This window comes from Pseudopodoces humilis, chromosome 2 (genome assembly GCF_049639895.1).
Source record: "Pseudopodoces humilis isolate 2021_Gansu_Grassland_sample_001 chromosome 2, ASM4963989v1, whole genome shotgun sequence".
NCBI lineage: Eukaryota > Metazoa > Chordata > Aves > Passeriformes > Paridae > Pseudopodoces > Pseudopodoces humilis.
In genome coordinates, this window is record NC_142201.1 from 97,208,624 (window position 1) to 97,224,049 (window position 15,426).

Consider the following 15,426-nt stretch of genomic DNA (forward strand, 5'->3'; position numbering starts at 1 on the left):
AAAGGCTCTGATTCAAACAGGGAAAAACACAGATGTGCTAGGCACATCCTCTATGTCCCTAGCTCTTGTAGAACATCAGTGCTGTTGATCTTTTTCCTTTGTTTTTTTCCCCAGTTTTAGAGATCTCTAGTGTTGGATCATAGTTGGATAAACGATACATGAGAGATTCAGCTCAGTTTTCAGATAGCAGTGGAGCATCCCAAATACGTTCATAATCACCTCAAGGGTATCTTAGGTTTGCAAGTGGATTTTGCAGACAGCTGTGCTATGCTGCTGTAACTCCAAACTGCAGATACTGTGTACTGGAGGGGACTGGACTGCTGTTTCCATGCTGCTGGCATGGCAGGTGTCTGGTGTGTGGGAGCCTGTCTTCTTCAGCATACCCCACCTCTCTGCTTCTCCTTCATCTCTTTGCTATGTGGGTTAAACAATTTTATCTTACTTTCTTTCACCCTCTTCCCTATCCCTTGCTTTTTGATATTTCACAATATTTCACAGATGGTGATTAAGATAAAATGCAGAAGGGGGTTAAATTTTATTTTTCTAAAAATTCAGAGGATTTCTAAGCTTCTACAGATGGTTGGAGCAGCCACCCTGCATTGTGAAGCCTGGGAGGCTGTTGCTGTTCAACTCTGCTGAGTCCCTTGCTCTGTCTTTAGCCTTCAGTGCGGAGGCACAAGAGTGGAGGGAGGCAGTGTGGGAGCGAGCATCACCTCACTAAGGCAAGGAGGCTGCTTCACAGCACTAACAGTACTTGGCTGTGAGCAGCATGTGGAGGCTTGAGCTCTAGTGGTCAGAGCTTGGGAGATGTTGTGAACAGCTGCACCTTCCAGGAGATGTAGAGACAGTGTTGTTTTTTATTTCCTGTATGGCAGTGACAGGCCAAATTCTGAGACTGACTTTGTAGTCCCATGTTGGTTGAGAGCCATGAAAACTTGAGTTTCTGGGGATAGGGAGCACCAAAAGTGTGTAAATACTTTAGTTCCCCAGTCTCTTATATCTTCACTTTCTTATACAGCCTAAAGAATGAGGTATAAGAAAGCCCCAAACCTGCTCAGAGATGATGGGATATGTCCTTAAAAATATAACATTTTCTTCATACATAGTGGCCAATCCTGATACTGATACTTTAAATTTGTTTACAAAAATATCATTTCTTTGCACCTAACTCAAAAGTGATACAAAACACTCCAAAGTACTGAAGAGGATCATGGCCTGATACAGGAAAAAGATTCTGGAGGATAATCAGCTACATTTTTGCATGACAGCCTACTTTTACTGAGGAGTACTAAAGATTACCAAAGGCTTGAGGGCTTCTACTTAACTTTGGTTTCAAGAGCATCTCTTTTATATGAGTCTTGTAGGACACCAAAAAGCAATACCATAGCCTGAAAGGAATAGCCTCCTTAACCTACGATAATGAAATGAAATAATTAAAAATTTTGGAATCCAGTGTCCTGCTAAGCCTTTAAAAACACCACCAGCTGGGTTGCATGCTGGTTTAGATTGTTGCTTAACTGCTGGAGTCTGTTCTTGTGTGAGAGAGCATGTGTTTCAGTTCATCCTGTTCCTCAAGGGGAGTCCTGACAAGAAAAACGCCAAATCAGCATGTATTGTTTAGAGTGTAGTGGCATTATCCACCAGAGCAATTTTGGAGTGGGCTTTTATTCATGCCAGCATGTACAGGTCTGCACTTCTTTTTCAGCATATAATCTTACAAATGAATTTTGGAGAGGGGGGGAATTTTTGGAGAGGAGGGAAACAATTAGCTTAAAAGCTGTGTCATGAGCATAAAATAATTGGTAGTGATAGAAGAATATTTTATTTATGTTGTTTTTTCTCTCCATAGATTTCTTCAAGTACATCCCGTTCAGGGCCTTCTGATCTAACGAAACAGTGTGGAACATCAGCATTATTTCAGCTGGCAGAGGTAACACTAAGACGCTGGTGGCTAATTGCCCCAGGTGCAGTGGGGTGGAGAAGTTAAAGCTATTGACTGCAGAAGTTTGCAAGGCCAAACAGCGATACAGTTATAATTGCACCGCTGCTTATAGAGCCATAAATGATCATGGCTCATATGCCACAAGTCAAGATTTCCCCAGATTAGCCATCAATTTAGAGGTTTCTGATAATTTGGTTGTCTTGGTTTGAAAAGACAGGTGTCTGCTAAGGAATGCAGGAACCTCCTTTGAAATGGAAAAATGTAAATTTTCCCCGCTCGAATTATTATAATTGTGAAATCAAGGGGCTCTCAGGCAAAGATATGGGAATAGGAATAACAGTTCTTTACTAGGAAAATTAAAATAAAAATGCAGTAGTACAAAAAAAAAACCAAACTCACTGATAGAGTCAGAATACAACCTGACACCCTGTTAGTTCTGTTGAGGCAATGATCCTGTACAAGTGTGTAGTTTACCTCTGAAGGTCCAGTGGTGGTATTGATGAATCCTGTCTTCCTCTGGGAATCCAGTGGAAAAGGGCTGGTTGTGGTGTCCCAAGTCCCAGGTTACATCCAGGAAGGAATGCTTGGCTCCTCCCCCTGGGTGGAGCATCTCACAATGGGATGATGTAATTTTATCAGTCATGCTGTGAGACTCAATGGCCCATTAACGGAAGATTTCCCTCTGGAGTTACAAGGGATGGGTCATGGATAAATAACACTGCCCCACCTGGTTTGAACAGATGGTAATAAAATACATACTTTTGGTTACATCTTGCATTGCAACCCAAGACACTGGTGCAGCTGAGAAGTAGCACCAGTTCCTGGTGGCAAAGGGACTTCACAGTTGAACTCGATTCGATTTCTTGGTTTAGGCTTTGAGGTTTTAGGGTTTGGCTGAAGGACACAAATAGTTGAGAGAGAGGACTAGATGACTGTGTTATCAAATTCGGGCATCGCCATTACAAATTCATATTAATAGTCATGAGCTGCTTTCATTTAGTTCTGTTTTTCATGCCCTTTTTTATTTTTCAAGCAAACTAACAGGTCAATGCCTCCTATAGAAGTTCTGCTATGATACTCTCAGCAGATTTTCCTTCTGGGAGCAGTTAAAATCAATGGCATTATTGAAAATTTGCCTTTATTTTGTTTCTAATCACTTTTTTTAAGCTTTCCCAATCTTGAAGATTATTTAATTACAAGTTTATTTAGTGCTGACAAGACAGAAGTCACTTTCTTTGTAGCCACATCTATAGCTCTGTATTACTGGCTGCTGCAGAAGAAGCAGACATATAAAAGGAAAAAATCCATTGGCTAGGGGATGTATGTTAAATTGACAAAATATTTTTAGTCCAGCAAGCTCCATACTAAAGATTGATCTTTAGCTTTTGAAAATCACAGGCTGTGCTTAACATTGCAGTATAGGAAAAAAGTCACAGAAGTACCTTTATACCAAGAACCACATCAGCATAGTTGTGGAGTTCTCCTTTGCCTAGTCTAATCTGCTTCCCAGTTGATACTGTGTTGCCCAAGCTCTGGTGCTTTACAGTACTCAGCCTGGCTTGTCCTGAAGCAGATCAGTAGTTTCTACCTTGTGCAGCAAGAATTTTGGAAACCTGCTATAAAAACATCCCAACCATTGGTGTTATGTTCATAACCATAAATTGATATGACTCTTTTAGTGTGCAAAGAAACAAAGCCTTGCCAATTTGAGAAATCTTAAATGGACCTAATGAGAGCCCAGGTGTCTGGGGGAGGTACATCCATACTGACCACATGGCCTGTGGGCTGAGCTGTGGGTACCTTCTGATGTCTGGTTCAAAGCAAGCCTCTTCCATCTGGTTTTGCTCCAGGTGACTGGTTGACATTTGTTCTAAAGACAAAACTGTACTGGGAATTCAGCCTGGGGGCTTTGAGAGGGGACAGTAAGAACAAAGCATGTCTTCCCAAGGGCAGTTGGTTGGTGCCGTGAAGGACTACCTTCTGTAGAGGTGTCCACATAGTTTTCAGGTGATCCAAAACAGAGAGGATCTCCCAAGTCAGTGCTGCAGGAATGTGGCAGTTTGAGTACCTTCTGACAGCTCTTTTTTTGAATATCGATGTTCCTCAAATAGTGTAAGGATTTTGGTTTCCATTAGTGTTATATCCAGGAGGAGATAACCATGGCAACCACTGCTGCTTTGCAGTTCTTTGCAAAATAAGTCTGTTACACGAGAAGAAAAATTTGGAAGGCTTTTTTACTACCTTCCAAATTATTTCTTACATTCAAGTAAAAGAAAATAATTTCAGTTAGTGAGATTCAGTAAACGTTTTTTTCCTTCCCTCCTTCAAGGCCATTTGGAAAAGGAGAAAGGAATTGTGTTAGGGACATTTGAAAGTTGAAGGGGGGATGGATGTGAAATTTCAAGTAGCTTGTCTGTGGTAGTAGTCAGAGATAACTCTGTTCTGTTGCATTTTGGATATTCTGAAAATCCATCTAGCAGCAGGGTTCCAGATTATGCAAAAAGCCTTAAAGAAAACACCACTGAGTTGGAGTCTTTCTATAGAGCAATAGAACCCACCAGCCTTATTCTAACACCTACCCCTCATCCCATTGCATCAGTTTCAGCAGGGCTTCAGCCAGTTTCTCAGTACTGTCCTGTACTAGGCTCCTATTAGCATAAGTATAGTAAGTAATTAGTATAAGTAAGTAATGTTAACAGTTGATGTTTATTTTCATGGGACCGTTTATAAACTTATTTTAGATGTGCCTTGCTTCAGAAGGAGTGAAAATGAAAGAACCTGGGAAAACAAAAGTGGAAGCACTGGAAGATGAGGAAGGGGAAGTTTCAGAAGACATGGAGGTAGAACTGGAGAAAACAACAGTAAAATACTCCAGTAAAGGAAAAGTAGAACAATCAGAGATAGAGAAAATGCAAAACCTGGATGAAACAAAAGCTGTGGAATCAGAAACTGCAAAATGCAGAGATTTTACTAGTCTTGCAATGGAAAACAGTCCTTTTGAGAGAAAGGATAACACAAAGGATCACGTGTGCCGTTCTCCGGAGCTTTTCATGAGTGACATGACTATGCTTGGGTTAAAGCCAGAAAAGATAAAGAAGAAAAAGAAAAAAAATAAGTTGGACCGGCACACAAATGAAAAATCCACTCCCAAGAAATCTTGTAAAAAGAGGCAGTCCTCCGAGTCGGACATTGAGAGTGTAATGTACACAATTGAAGCCGTGGCCAAGGGGGACTGGGGTGCTGAGAGACTCGCGGATACCCCCCGCAAAAAAAACCGCCCTGTCTCAAATGTGAAGGGAAGCATGTTGGATACAAAATCACCAAAGAAAAAAGTGAAATCGAAAGAGAAGAAAACATCAAAGGAGAAACCGATGGAGACCACCAAAGAATCAAAGCCTCCCGATTTCCTTAGTATTGAAGCTGGCAAGGAAGTACCGTGTGAGGCTTCTGATAACATTAAAGTGGAACCACTGACCCCAACAGAGGAGGTGGTACCCCAAAGCTTACCAGAACAGGTCAAAACTGAGGACAGTGACTGTGTTAAAAAGATAGAAACCTGTGGTTCCAGGAAATCGGAGAGATCTTGCAAAGGTGCTCTTTATAAAACTCTGGTGTCAGAGGGCATGCTCACATCCCTGCGCGCTAATGTGGACAGAGGTGGGTGGCTTTGAGTGTTTTGTTTACAGCATGAACTGCAAAAGCCTGCCTGGAGTGGGAGGAAAAGCAGAAGTCTATGTTTAAGCTGGAGTTCGAGCGGTGTGCAGTGGGAATGTTGTGTCTGGCCACCTGAGTTGCTCGGGACAGGTGGAGTGGCTGGAGCCCATGTTCCAGGGCAGGTCTTTTGAAGTCTTGTGACCTGTGTTCCTGCTTATCTCACAAACTCCTAACTGCTCTATTTCCATCTTTCATGATCTGAGTTTTAATTTCTTGATTGAAGATTTTGTTGTTTAATTTGTCAGCCTGCTGATAGGTGTGTGCAAGAATTGTGATGTATGTAACCCCAAACAGTTACCTTGTTTCTACATAAACAGCTCTTGTGGATGTGAGCATAGTTCTCAGTCCTCCAAGAAGCAAATGGGTTCTGGTTTTGCTTTGGTTGTTAGTTTTGCTGTAGGCAGTAAGTGAGAACCCTTTATCTTGTGGAAGGACAAATTTGAGATAATTTCTGGAAGCTTTCAGTGAGATGTGTGGAAACGTATTTTTCCAGCTGGTAGATTTATATGCGCAATTAGAACAGTCAGAAAAGAAAAAAAGACGTTTGTAATTTAGGGAAGCTTATTACTGTATATCTCTTCATCTCTTTCTTCTTTATACCTTAGGAGATCCTTACTTTTGAGGTAGTCCAGGAAAAGACAGGACAGGGGATGCAGAATAGTTGTCAATATCATCATTGCCCATTTTAAAATGAAAAATGTTTTGTAACTGCCTTCAAAAAGATCAGGCTTCATCAATTGCAGTAGTGACTGGGTAACACAAGTTTCTTCTGAGTTTACCTTATTTTGGAACATTTTTCTAAAGATGGGAAACAATTTTCTGCCTTCATCACAGGAAAAAGAAGCTCAGGAAAAGGTAACTCCTCTGATCATGAAGGATGCTGGAATGAAGAAATCTGGGCCTTTTCCCCAAGTGGGACAAGTGGGAACAAAAAGCTGAAAAAGACTAAGCCAAAGGAAGAGTTTGTTTTTGGGTAAGTTGTGGCTTAACATGGTTGGATGTTTTATCTAGGTCAGCCTAATAATTTAAGAGTGAGTCCTCCTCACTGCAGCTAAGTGAGCTGCATCTAACACCCAAATAAACACAATTCCTAAAATAAAAAACCCTGTTGGCTGAGTCATGCTCTAAATACCTGTCTTTTATATAGCAAAGTAATGCCTTTAAGATCCTCGCTGGTTTACCCCACTGTAAGTGATTTTGAATGATGTTATTTGCTCAGTTCTAAACAAACCACACAATATTTACCTGCTCAAAAAGCGATGAAAAGGGTTACTTACATTTTCAGAGTACTTTGCAAGCACTATTTAAAGTTCTGTGTAGGTGGTCAATCATCATAAACCAGATTAGACTAGAAAAAATAGATATCTTTGCCCACTCGGAGAGATTGCTTACAGAGGAATAGTAAACAATGTTCTTATATTGGCAAATAATTATGATAAATATGTCATTTTTCTCTTGATATCTTATCTGTAAAGAAAAGATACTTAAACTGTTTATGTCCACCATGATGAAATTAAATATATCCTAAAAACAATTAATGAGTATAGATGCATTTAAATTTAGCAAGGCTGCACAGAATTACTTTTCTAGTATACAAGTAATGATTTTTGTCAGAATATTACAGTTTTATTAGCTGCAGGTGCAGTAGTTAAATCTGGGCAGCCATTCATACTTGCGAATTCTTGAAGATAGAAAAATTAATTTTAAAGGGAGAGTTTTTCCATATTTCACACTTAAAATAATATGTTTGGTTTTGCAGGTTTGCAGTGCCCTTTTTTACAACCTAGTCTGTATGATATCTAGTTGCAGTTCACTTTCAGCAAAGCTATTAAAACAATGGGAATTCCCAAGTCTTGTTTATTGGAATAGTCAAAGAAGAATTAGTCAAAAAAAAAATTGAACACTTTGTATTTTTAGAGTTTTTTATAAGTTTTGGAAATATTTTTAAGTTTCAGTTGAAAGATTGAAAACTTTTCACACATAATGGTGGGAAAACTGATCACATCTTGTAGCATAAAAAAAGTAGTTGTAAATTATTTATTCAAAGTAGCTAGGAAAATTGTCTAAATCATTCATTTAATGCTGTTCTACCCTCATTAGCTGTCTGGATGAGGAAATAATATTTTCCAATCTCTCATCTTTACTCAGTTGCATCATTAATAAATATTATTTAGTTAACTCTGTAAAGGCAGAATTAAGATTTTGTGAAGCATAAGTGCTGAAGAAGGCATGTTGTATTCCTTTTCATTACATTCATTACCCAAGCTTCTGGCTGCTTAAGGAGCTGGTTTTACCTCTACTTGCTCCAGTTAACTCCCTCTGCTCCCTTCAGCATCACATTTCAGCCTCATTTTGTACATTTGTGTTGGTGAATGGTTCCTCACCTCTTCAGAATTACGTTGTTTTCCCTGTGTCTTCTTACCTTCCCCATCAGTAGCTTCCCACATTTCCCTGATGGGTTGGGTCAGATGTGCTTTCCCCACGTACAGCCCACTCTTTTGCCAAGCAGGGCTCTACCTCCATGCATCTCCTGGCTGGAGCAGGCTGTGCAGCATGGACACCTCAGTTCAGCTGCACACATCTAACCAGGCTTCTGAGAGGCTCTTAAAATTCATGACAGTGTGGATGATTTTTATTTCTTTAAATAATTAATCACTGACACAGAGCTGGCAGCACTCCCCATTGCCTCCACGTCACACAATTTATAAATTACTAGCCAGGATGGCAGCTCATCCACTGTCAAATGAGGTTTGTCCTTCCCAATTAGAGCTGCAGCCCCTCACATTCCCTCGGGGCAGGAGCTGAGGCAGGTGGGAACAGACAGTGGGGGAGAGGAGCTGAGGCAGAGGATGGCATTGCATGACAGCTGTCAGAGCAGAAAATCGGTCTGTTTTGTGGTTGTCAGGGAACATGCATGTGGAAGAGAAAAAGGTAGCAATACCAAGCACTACTGATGTCAGATACCTTTGTGATTTAAAACCAAAATAAACCGTGTGTACACAATCAAGCAAACCCCACCGTGCGCCTGGTCTGCAAAGAGCCAGGGCTGTATTTTCTGTACACATTTTAAGATGGAAAATTGCTTACTGAGAGAAGTAGTAATTACAGAGAAAAACTGAGGTATCATTCTGTGTACCAAAGCTTTCAGAATGCAATTTGTTTGAAGTGCTGCTTCAGAAAGCAGAGAGGAGTACCATGTTTCTTGTGATACTTCCAAGTGTATAAGGGCTATCCTGCCAACAGTCATGCCAACTTCTGTCAAGTTGAGGTTTTTCATAGCAAGGAAAATTAAAACCAAGTGGAAAATGTCATTGTTCCCCTATCATTGACAGTGCTATTTATAACCTGCCTGTGTGCACTGCCTTTTACTAAAACACAATTTCTACTTCTCCCTGGCTGCAAAAATTTGCAGGAACAGAGTGCTTATGCAAGTCAGTGTAGTCATTACTGCTGGAAATGCTGTGCCATCCTCTCTTGAGTGCTTTGTTTTCTTCTGGCTATTAGGAGCAATCATACCTTGCCTGTGGATTTCTTGAGTTGTTGTTAATCTGCTGGCAATCATTCAGGTTGGGCTGCAGTATGACGCGTGTTGGGTTACATGAAAGCATAATCTAGTTGCATTTTTCATCTCACAGCAAATGAAATATATGGGGAGAAAATCTAATCACCCAGAACAAATACAAGACTAATTCCCACCCCAAAGCTTCACGTTTCAGAATATCCACAGAAGATTGATTAGTTTGGCATTTTTCTTCTGGTTTGAAATGCTGTTTTCATTCTGGTGTAAGAACTTTTATGAGAAGTTATTTTATTGGTTAATTTATTGGTTTTACTGTCTTTGTTCATTCCCCTCACAGAACAGACAAATCTCTTGTACCAATCTGTGCAGCTAACAGAGCTAAATGTCACCAGTATGACATTGATTATTTTTTTCCTAATTTTAACATATGCTACAAAGGTAATCAATTTGCGCTGTTACAAATGCAGGAGCAGAAATGTACATTCTCATTCCAAAGTTGGATTGATACATACTGGTTTGGTGTTTACAGTGTGTGCACTTAGCTGGTTTTCCCCTCTGTGTAGAAGGGTGTGTGTATACACATGCATGCTCTTAAACAATATATTTTTTTCTCGAGAAAGAGTTACATTTAATTTGAATGGTTTTGTTTCCCATTTAGCTTAGCAAAATTGGAAGAAGAATTTGCAAAGAAATTCAACAGCCTCCCTCAATACAGTCCTATTACCTTTGACAGGAAAAATTCAGCTGTTTCGAGGAAAAAGCGAAAGATTGGAAGCGGCTCATGTGAACTACCAAAATCCAACAAAGGTAAATTGCCAAGTGTGGGACATTCTTAAACAACAGCAGTGCTGTGACAAGCACAGGATTTTATACATTCTTATTTTACTGTTACCTGCGAAAAGTCTGAAGTCAAAGAAGTTTCCTAGCACTAGTTTCCAAGTTAGTTGGTTCTTATCTGGTTTAATTTTCAGGCTGATAGTTTTCACTCTTTATTCCTGATTTTCATGATAAGTAGAACTGGGTAGAGTTTGTATACAAAATGTATTTCTTGTAGCAAGAAAGTTTTTCAAAAACATGAATATTTTTGAAGTAAGTGATTTTGACAAGTTTTTCCAGGAGAAAGTGGGGGAAAGAAGGCTTATGATCAAAGGTTACATTCTGACATTTTTCTAAGCTTAGTTTTATGCTAGTTCTAGTTTCACTGTTATTTTAGAGTCTGTAAATTAAAATGTAAAATACCAGAGATGTCTGAATGAAACATCTGGAATTTTTCTTCTATTAAAATTATAGTTTTGTCATAAGTTTCGAGCAAAAAGGTCCTGATGTGATTTAAAAAAAATTAGAGGACATGGAAACCAATTCCATACCCAGCTCCATTGCTGAGGCTCATGGAGGGAGACACTCATGACACACTTGGCTCTTTTTTTATACAGGCAACCTGTGGCACAGAGGTGATAGAGAAGTGACAGTGTGGTAGGGTAAAACTACTTTTATACTGTGGAAGAAATAAAGATGCATATATTTCATACAATACAGAAGCATCACAAATTTAAGGAATTACATACCAGTAATTCCACAAGACAAAAGGATGCTCAAAAGGATCCTCATCAGGCACAGTTTGCAATGTGAAGTTGGTTTCCTTTTCTGCAACAATGGTAGTTCCACTGACTGACAGGTTTTAAGATCTAATACGGCTGTTTTAGCCAGGTGACCCTGGATTAGATCTATGCCTTTTGAATGCTTCACAAATAATCACATTACAGTGTGCAGGATTGAGCAGCTGTTCTTTTCTAGTGCATGCTAATTTTGGTATTGATTTTTGTAATTAGATGTGGAACAGCCACTTTGCAAAATTAGACTTGTGCTAATACCAAGCTAGTTCTGACTTCAGCTGCCTTTAATTTTGTTTTATGGTATGTATTTGACAGAACTTCTTAAATGAGCATGAATGAATTGCTTTACAGTATGATAACCCACTGGTAATTAAGCAACATCTGTAGGGAAGAAAATCTCTTAACTACAGTGATCTTGCAATTGAAGTTGTAGTAGCAGCTCACTGGATTTCTCACTACAGTATTTACCTGTTCAAGTGTCTGTATGTTTAAAAATTCTGCAGGCCCTGTGTTAGGGAATGGTGGGCTAAAATTCTGCCTCAAGCCAGGTAGCCCAGAAGCACATTCTTTTGGGTAGGCTCATACAGGAGAGTTTTTATCTTTGTTAGCATCACTTAAAGAGCTTTGGAATATATTTGGCCTTGTCTCAAGGGAAGGTCAAAAACATAACTGTAGGCTGGTTACAAGCCTGATATGAGTAGCATTGGCACAGCCCTGCAGAGACAGTCATGGAGCATTTGCCTCTGGCTGACAATAAGGGCTCTTTAAATTAAGCCAGCTGACTTTGCACTGAGCAGATGGTAAACAGTCACATGAACTTTTCCACCAGCTGAGCTGTGGGGTTGCAACAAGCAGCCCCAGGGCAGGAATATCGGATAGTAACACTGCTCTTTCTGAACAGTAGTGAGCATCTAACCACAGCCCCAAACTAAATCCAGACAGAGCTAGTGATACCTGCTCCTAATTCCAGTAAATGTTGAATTCACACACTTCTGCTGGGCAAGGTGACAGTTTTGTGGCAGTCATTCCAACTCCCTGAAGAGCAGGGTTCAGTTAGTTCTCAAGAGGTAGTCGAAAAACTTTCTAACAAACCATTTTTCTTCTGGAAAAGAAGGATTGCTAAAAAGTAAATATCTCATGGCAGTAGATGAATTTTAAATGTGTTTTATTTTCTTAGGATGTGTAAAACTAAGATGGGAGTTGTGGATTTAAAGTGATCTAACCTCAAGTGCATACAAGTGAGCTTACTAGCGTAGTAAGGTTTGTTCCAGTTGAGTCAAACATTTATTAAGCTGAATCCTCAGTTTAATTTGTTACGTACTGATAGGCTATTGAGCCATATTGTGCTGTTGTCTGGTGAAGTGTGATGAATATAAAGACTCTTTTAGAGAACCCTGGCCTCCAAAAGTATAGCGCAAGCAGGTCTGTGTGTTAGTAGCTAGGCTACTGCAAGTACTGCAGGAAATTAAACTGACATATCATGCAAAATAATAGACCTTGGTTTGGTGTGGTTATGTTTTTTTTAATTGTCCTGCTTTATTGCAGCATTAGAGTTAAACAAAAGTAACATTTTATTTTTGTGCAATGAGCATGAACCATGAAGGGTCAATATGGTCCTATGGGTGTGACTGTGTTGGGATGTAGGAGACCTTAACTTCACACTGCTCTGCATTACTGTGTTGTGTGGAGTTGTTTCTTCTGTGTGGCTTTTCCTTGGGTGTGTCTCTGTCAGGTAATTAGAAGAGTAGTCCAGAACAAATAGTGTCTACAAGTGTTTGGGGCCTCTGTGTGTTTCCAAATAACAGATAAAAATCAGTAGGGTTATGTTAAATATGCACTCCTTGAAATGTGCTGCTTTTTTTGAGTGAGCATGTACAGAATTATAAACTGTCCACTCGTTTTCACTCAGCACAGATAACTATTTAATTTTTAAAGTCTACAGTGTCTACTAAACATACAAATTTAGGAAATATGTTGGAGTGCTGCACTCTAAACCTTCCCCAAAATGCTGTGTGATTAAAAATAGAGAAATGCTTTTGTTTTTTGGGTTTGTGGTGTTTCTCTGCAGCCCACCTCCAACTATAACTGTATGCTTTAATAGGTTTTATTTTGGAGTAAATGGTGCTGGATTGATTTTCTACCAAATGTCATTATCCTATATGTACAACTGGCTTGATCTGCTACCTATCCACACAGCCAGGTTTGTCAAGACGTTTTCCTGCTCTGAAGTGGAAAATCAGTAGTGCACTGTCCACTGACTTCTTCTGTTGTGCTCATCATGTCCAGTCTACACTTCAGCCAGTTCTCTCACATAAAAACACCTGAAGAAGCCTGTTTCACATCCACATGTATGAAGGAAAATCTGAACTTTTCTTAAATGAGAGGCATTTTTTTCCCCCAGAGTTTCCAAATTGTCTTAATTCTGCTCCCACTGAAAGGATTGCGGGTCTTTTTTCTTTGGGAGCAGGAGTGAACAAGCCATAAAGCTTTGTCAAAATCCACATCAAGTGTTTTGAACTGGGAATGTGCATATAAAATAATGATGTTACAAAATGGCTGAAGAATACAGCTATACTGAATCTTTGCAGATGGCCTTCTCCGACATTTACTGGAGCTGTGACTGTTTCCTTTTTTTTTTTCTTCTTTCCAATGGCATGTGTGCCAAAACATCCCACCACGCAGAAGTCAGCTGTCTGCAGTGAGTCACTAATCTGCTTGTATGCAAAAGTGAGCAACAGGCAGAGTCATTATTTCTGCTTTGTACTGTGTAGAAATGCTCACTTATACACCAAGCACTGCATTAAAGCTTTCATTTTGGGAAGGCAAAGAGGGGAATGTGCAGTGTGCTTTTATTTGGGGAAGAGATTGTCTACATTTTATTTTATTTTTGTCTGTGGCCTCTAGGACTGGAAATAAAGCATCAGCTTAAAATGGATGCTGCTTTGTGGCATTCCTCTTGGTCTTAGCTCTGGGGTTTTTTTGGCTCGGTTCAAAGCATTCAGATGCTTGGAGATTTCATGCTGTAACGTTCCAAGGATTATGACCTAAAAATACAGTGCCTTCCTCTGAGAGAAGCAGAAATGCACAGACTGTTTGTCCTGATTTTGTTAGGATCTTGTTGAAACGTCCTCTATTTGATCAGATCCTTTAATAAAAATAGGGAACTTTGTGAGAGCAAAGGAGGCATATGCCCAGAAATTTGGAGGAAACGCAATTGTGGTTCATTTTCTTGCTTACTGTTTCCCTGAGCAGCTGCCACTGGCCACAGCAAGTATTCCCAGGAGAAATCCCTACTGCCCTCAGTGAGCATAATGGACAAGGGATTAAATCCTGTGGCAATTGCTGAAGTGCTAGGGAGAGGAATAGCCGTGTAGACTATTTCCAACAGAGCAAGATAAGTAGATGGCTGTATAACAATGTCAAGTAAACTACTGTTAAAAGGGTTTTTTCAGCTTTCTATAGGAAATCATATCTAGGATCCATTGCCTCACAGCAAGACTTTTAGGTTAGTTTTTTCAGTCATGGATTTTCTGTGGATTGAATGTTCACAACTGGCATTTGTTCAAAGTCTTGGAGTACTTGCCTGTTGTCTCCATGAAACAGGTGTAGCCCAGCCAGGCATCCTGTCAACTCCTGCATGGTGAATCTGTTAAGTCTGAGAGTGTGGATGAAGTTTCTCATGGAGTCTGAAGTTACATTGTCAAGTCCAAGTATGAACTCTTGACTTATTTAGCTATTAGCGCTTCTCTTCCAAGGTCTCACAGGAGTAACAAGTAAAAGGGAAGGAAATAGGAAGTTTCCTTACTAAAAGGCAGCTTTTCTATCAGCCCTACTAAAGTCTTTGGATTTTCCATAGGGGAAAGCGGCATTTTGCAAGTACAGGCAGATGACAAAGATGCCTTCAGTGGGGAATAAAGAGATGCCAAACACAAGTTTCCCCCTCTGTGCAATGCTTGTCATTTTTTTCTTAGTTTTTCATCTTGGTTATTCTGCTTAGAGTTGCTGACACTGGCTTGACTGTCTGTGATAGTGATTGAAATGGTTTGTATGGTGCAGGTTGAGCCATAGAAATGGAAACACAGGTGATATGTGACATGTTGCTTCTTCCAAGCATCTGCAAAAATCACTAATCGGCTAACTAAAAAATAATAATAAAAATGTCACAAGAGTCACGTAGTTATGTACCTCTGTCTTCTTGTGGAACTGGTGAGAAGACTTGTTTCTGTTGATGTGGATGAAGTATTTGAGCTTGATATCAAGGAAAGCTTAGTTCTTTCACTCAGGCTTTTGCCCAAGCTCTCTGAGCTTTTTCATTCCTTGTTTTACATTTTTGTTGCACTAACACTAGACTAGTCCTCTGTGATACTCAGGAAGCTGTAAAATTTGCAGCAGTAAGTTTGAGTGAATATTGCCTCTTCTATTGTACTTTCTGGTATTTTCTATACAGGTTCTAGTGAAGCTGTTCAGATTCAAGTTGATGTTGCCTAAGATGATCTCCTGCTTGGACTTTATTTGGTTTGTTCTTTGACTTCATTTCTGGAAGTTTATTAATCTTTCTCCAAAGTTTTGATTTCTTCCGTATTAAAAAAAGAAGTAGCAGTGAGCCACAAAGCCAACATGTGCAAGATGTTAAAGTT

General features: G+C 39.7%; 1 protein-coding gene across 12 annotated transcripts in view; it reads left to right on the top strand.

The window, feature by feature from the left end:
* The window catches only part of BBX (BBX high mobility group box domain containing), a 141,650-nt gene that overhangs the window by 105,363 nt on the left and 20,861 nt on the right, over nt 1–15,426 (top strand). For 10 of the 12 annotated variants that reach the window (XM_014253368.2, XM_014253371.2, XM_088052218.1 and 7 more), the window contains 4 exons: nt 1,850–1,930; nt 4,684–5,599; nt 6,491–6,629; nt 9,835–9,983. In XM_014253368.2, coding sequence (XP_014108843.2) covers nt 1,850–1,930; nt 4,684–5,599; nt 6,491–6,629; nt 9,835–9,983 — 1,285 coding nt within the window. The remainder of the gene's footprint in view (nt 1–1,849; nt 1,931–4,683; nt 5,600–6,490; nt 6,630–9,834; nt 9,984–15,426) is intronic. The other 2 variants (XM_014253363.2, XM_014253365.2) reach the window with 1 other exon arrangement.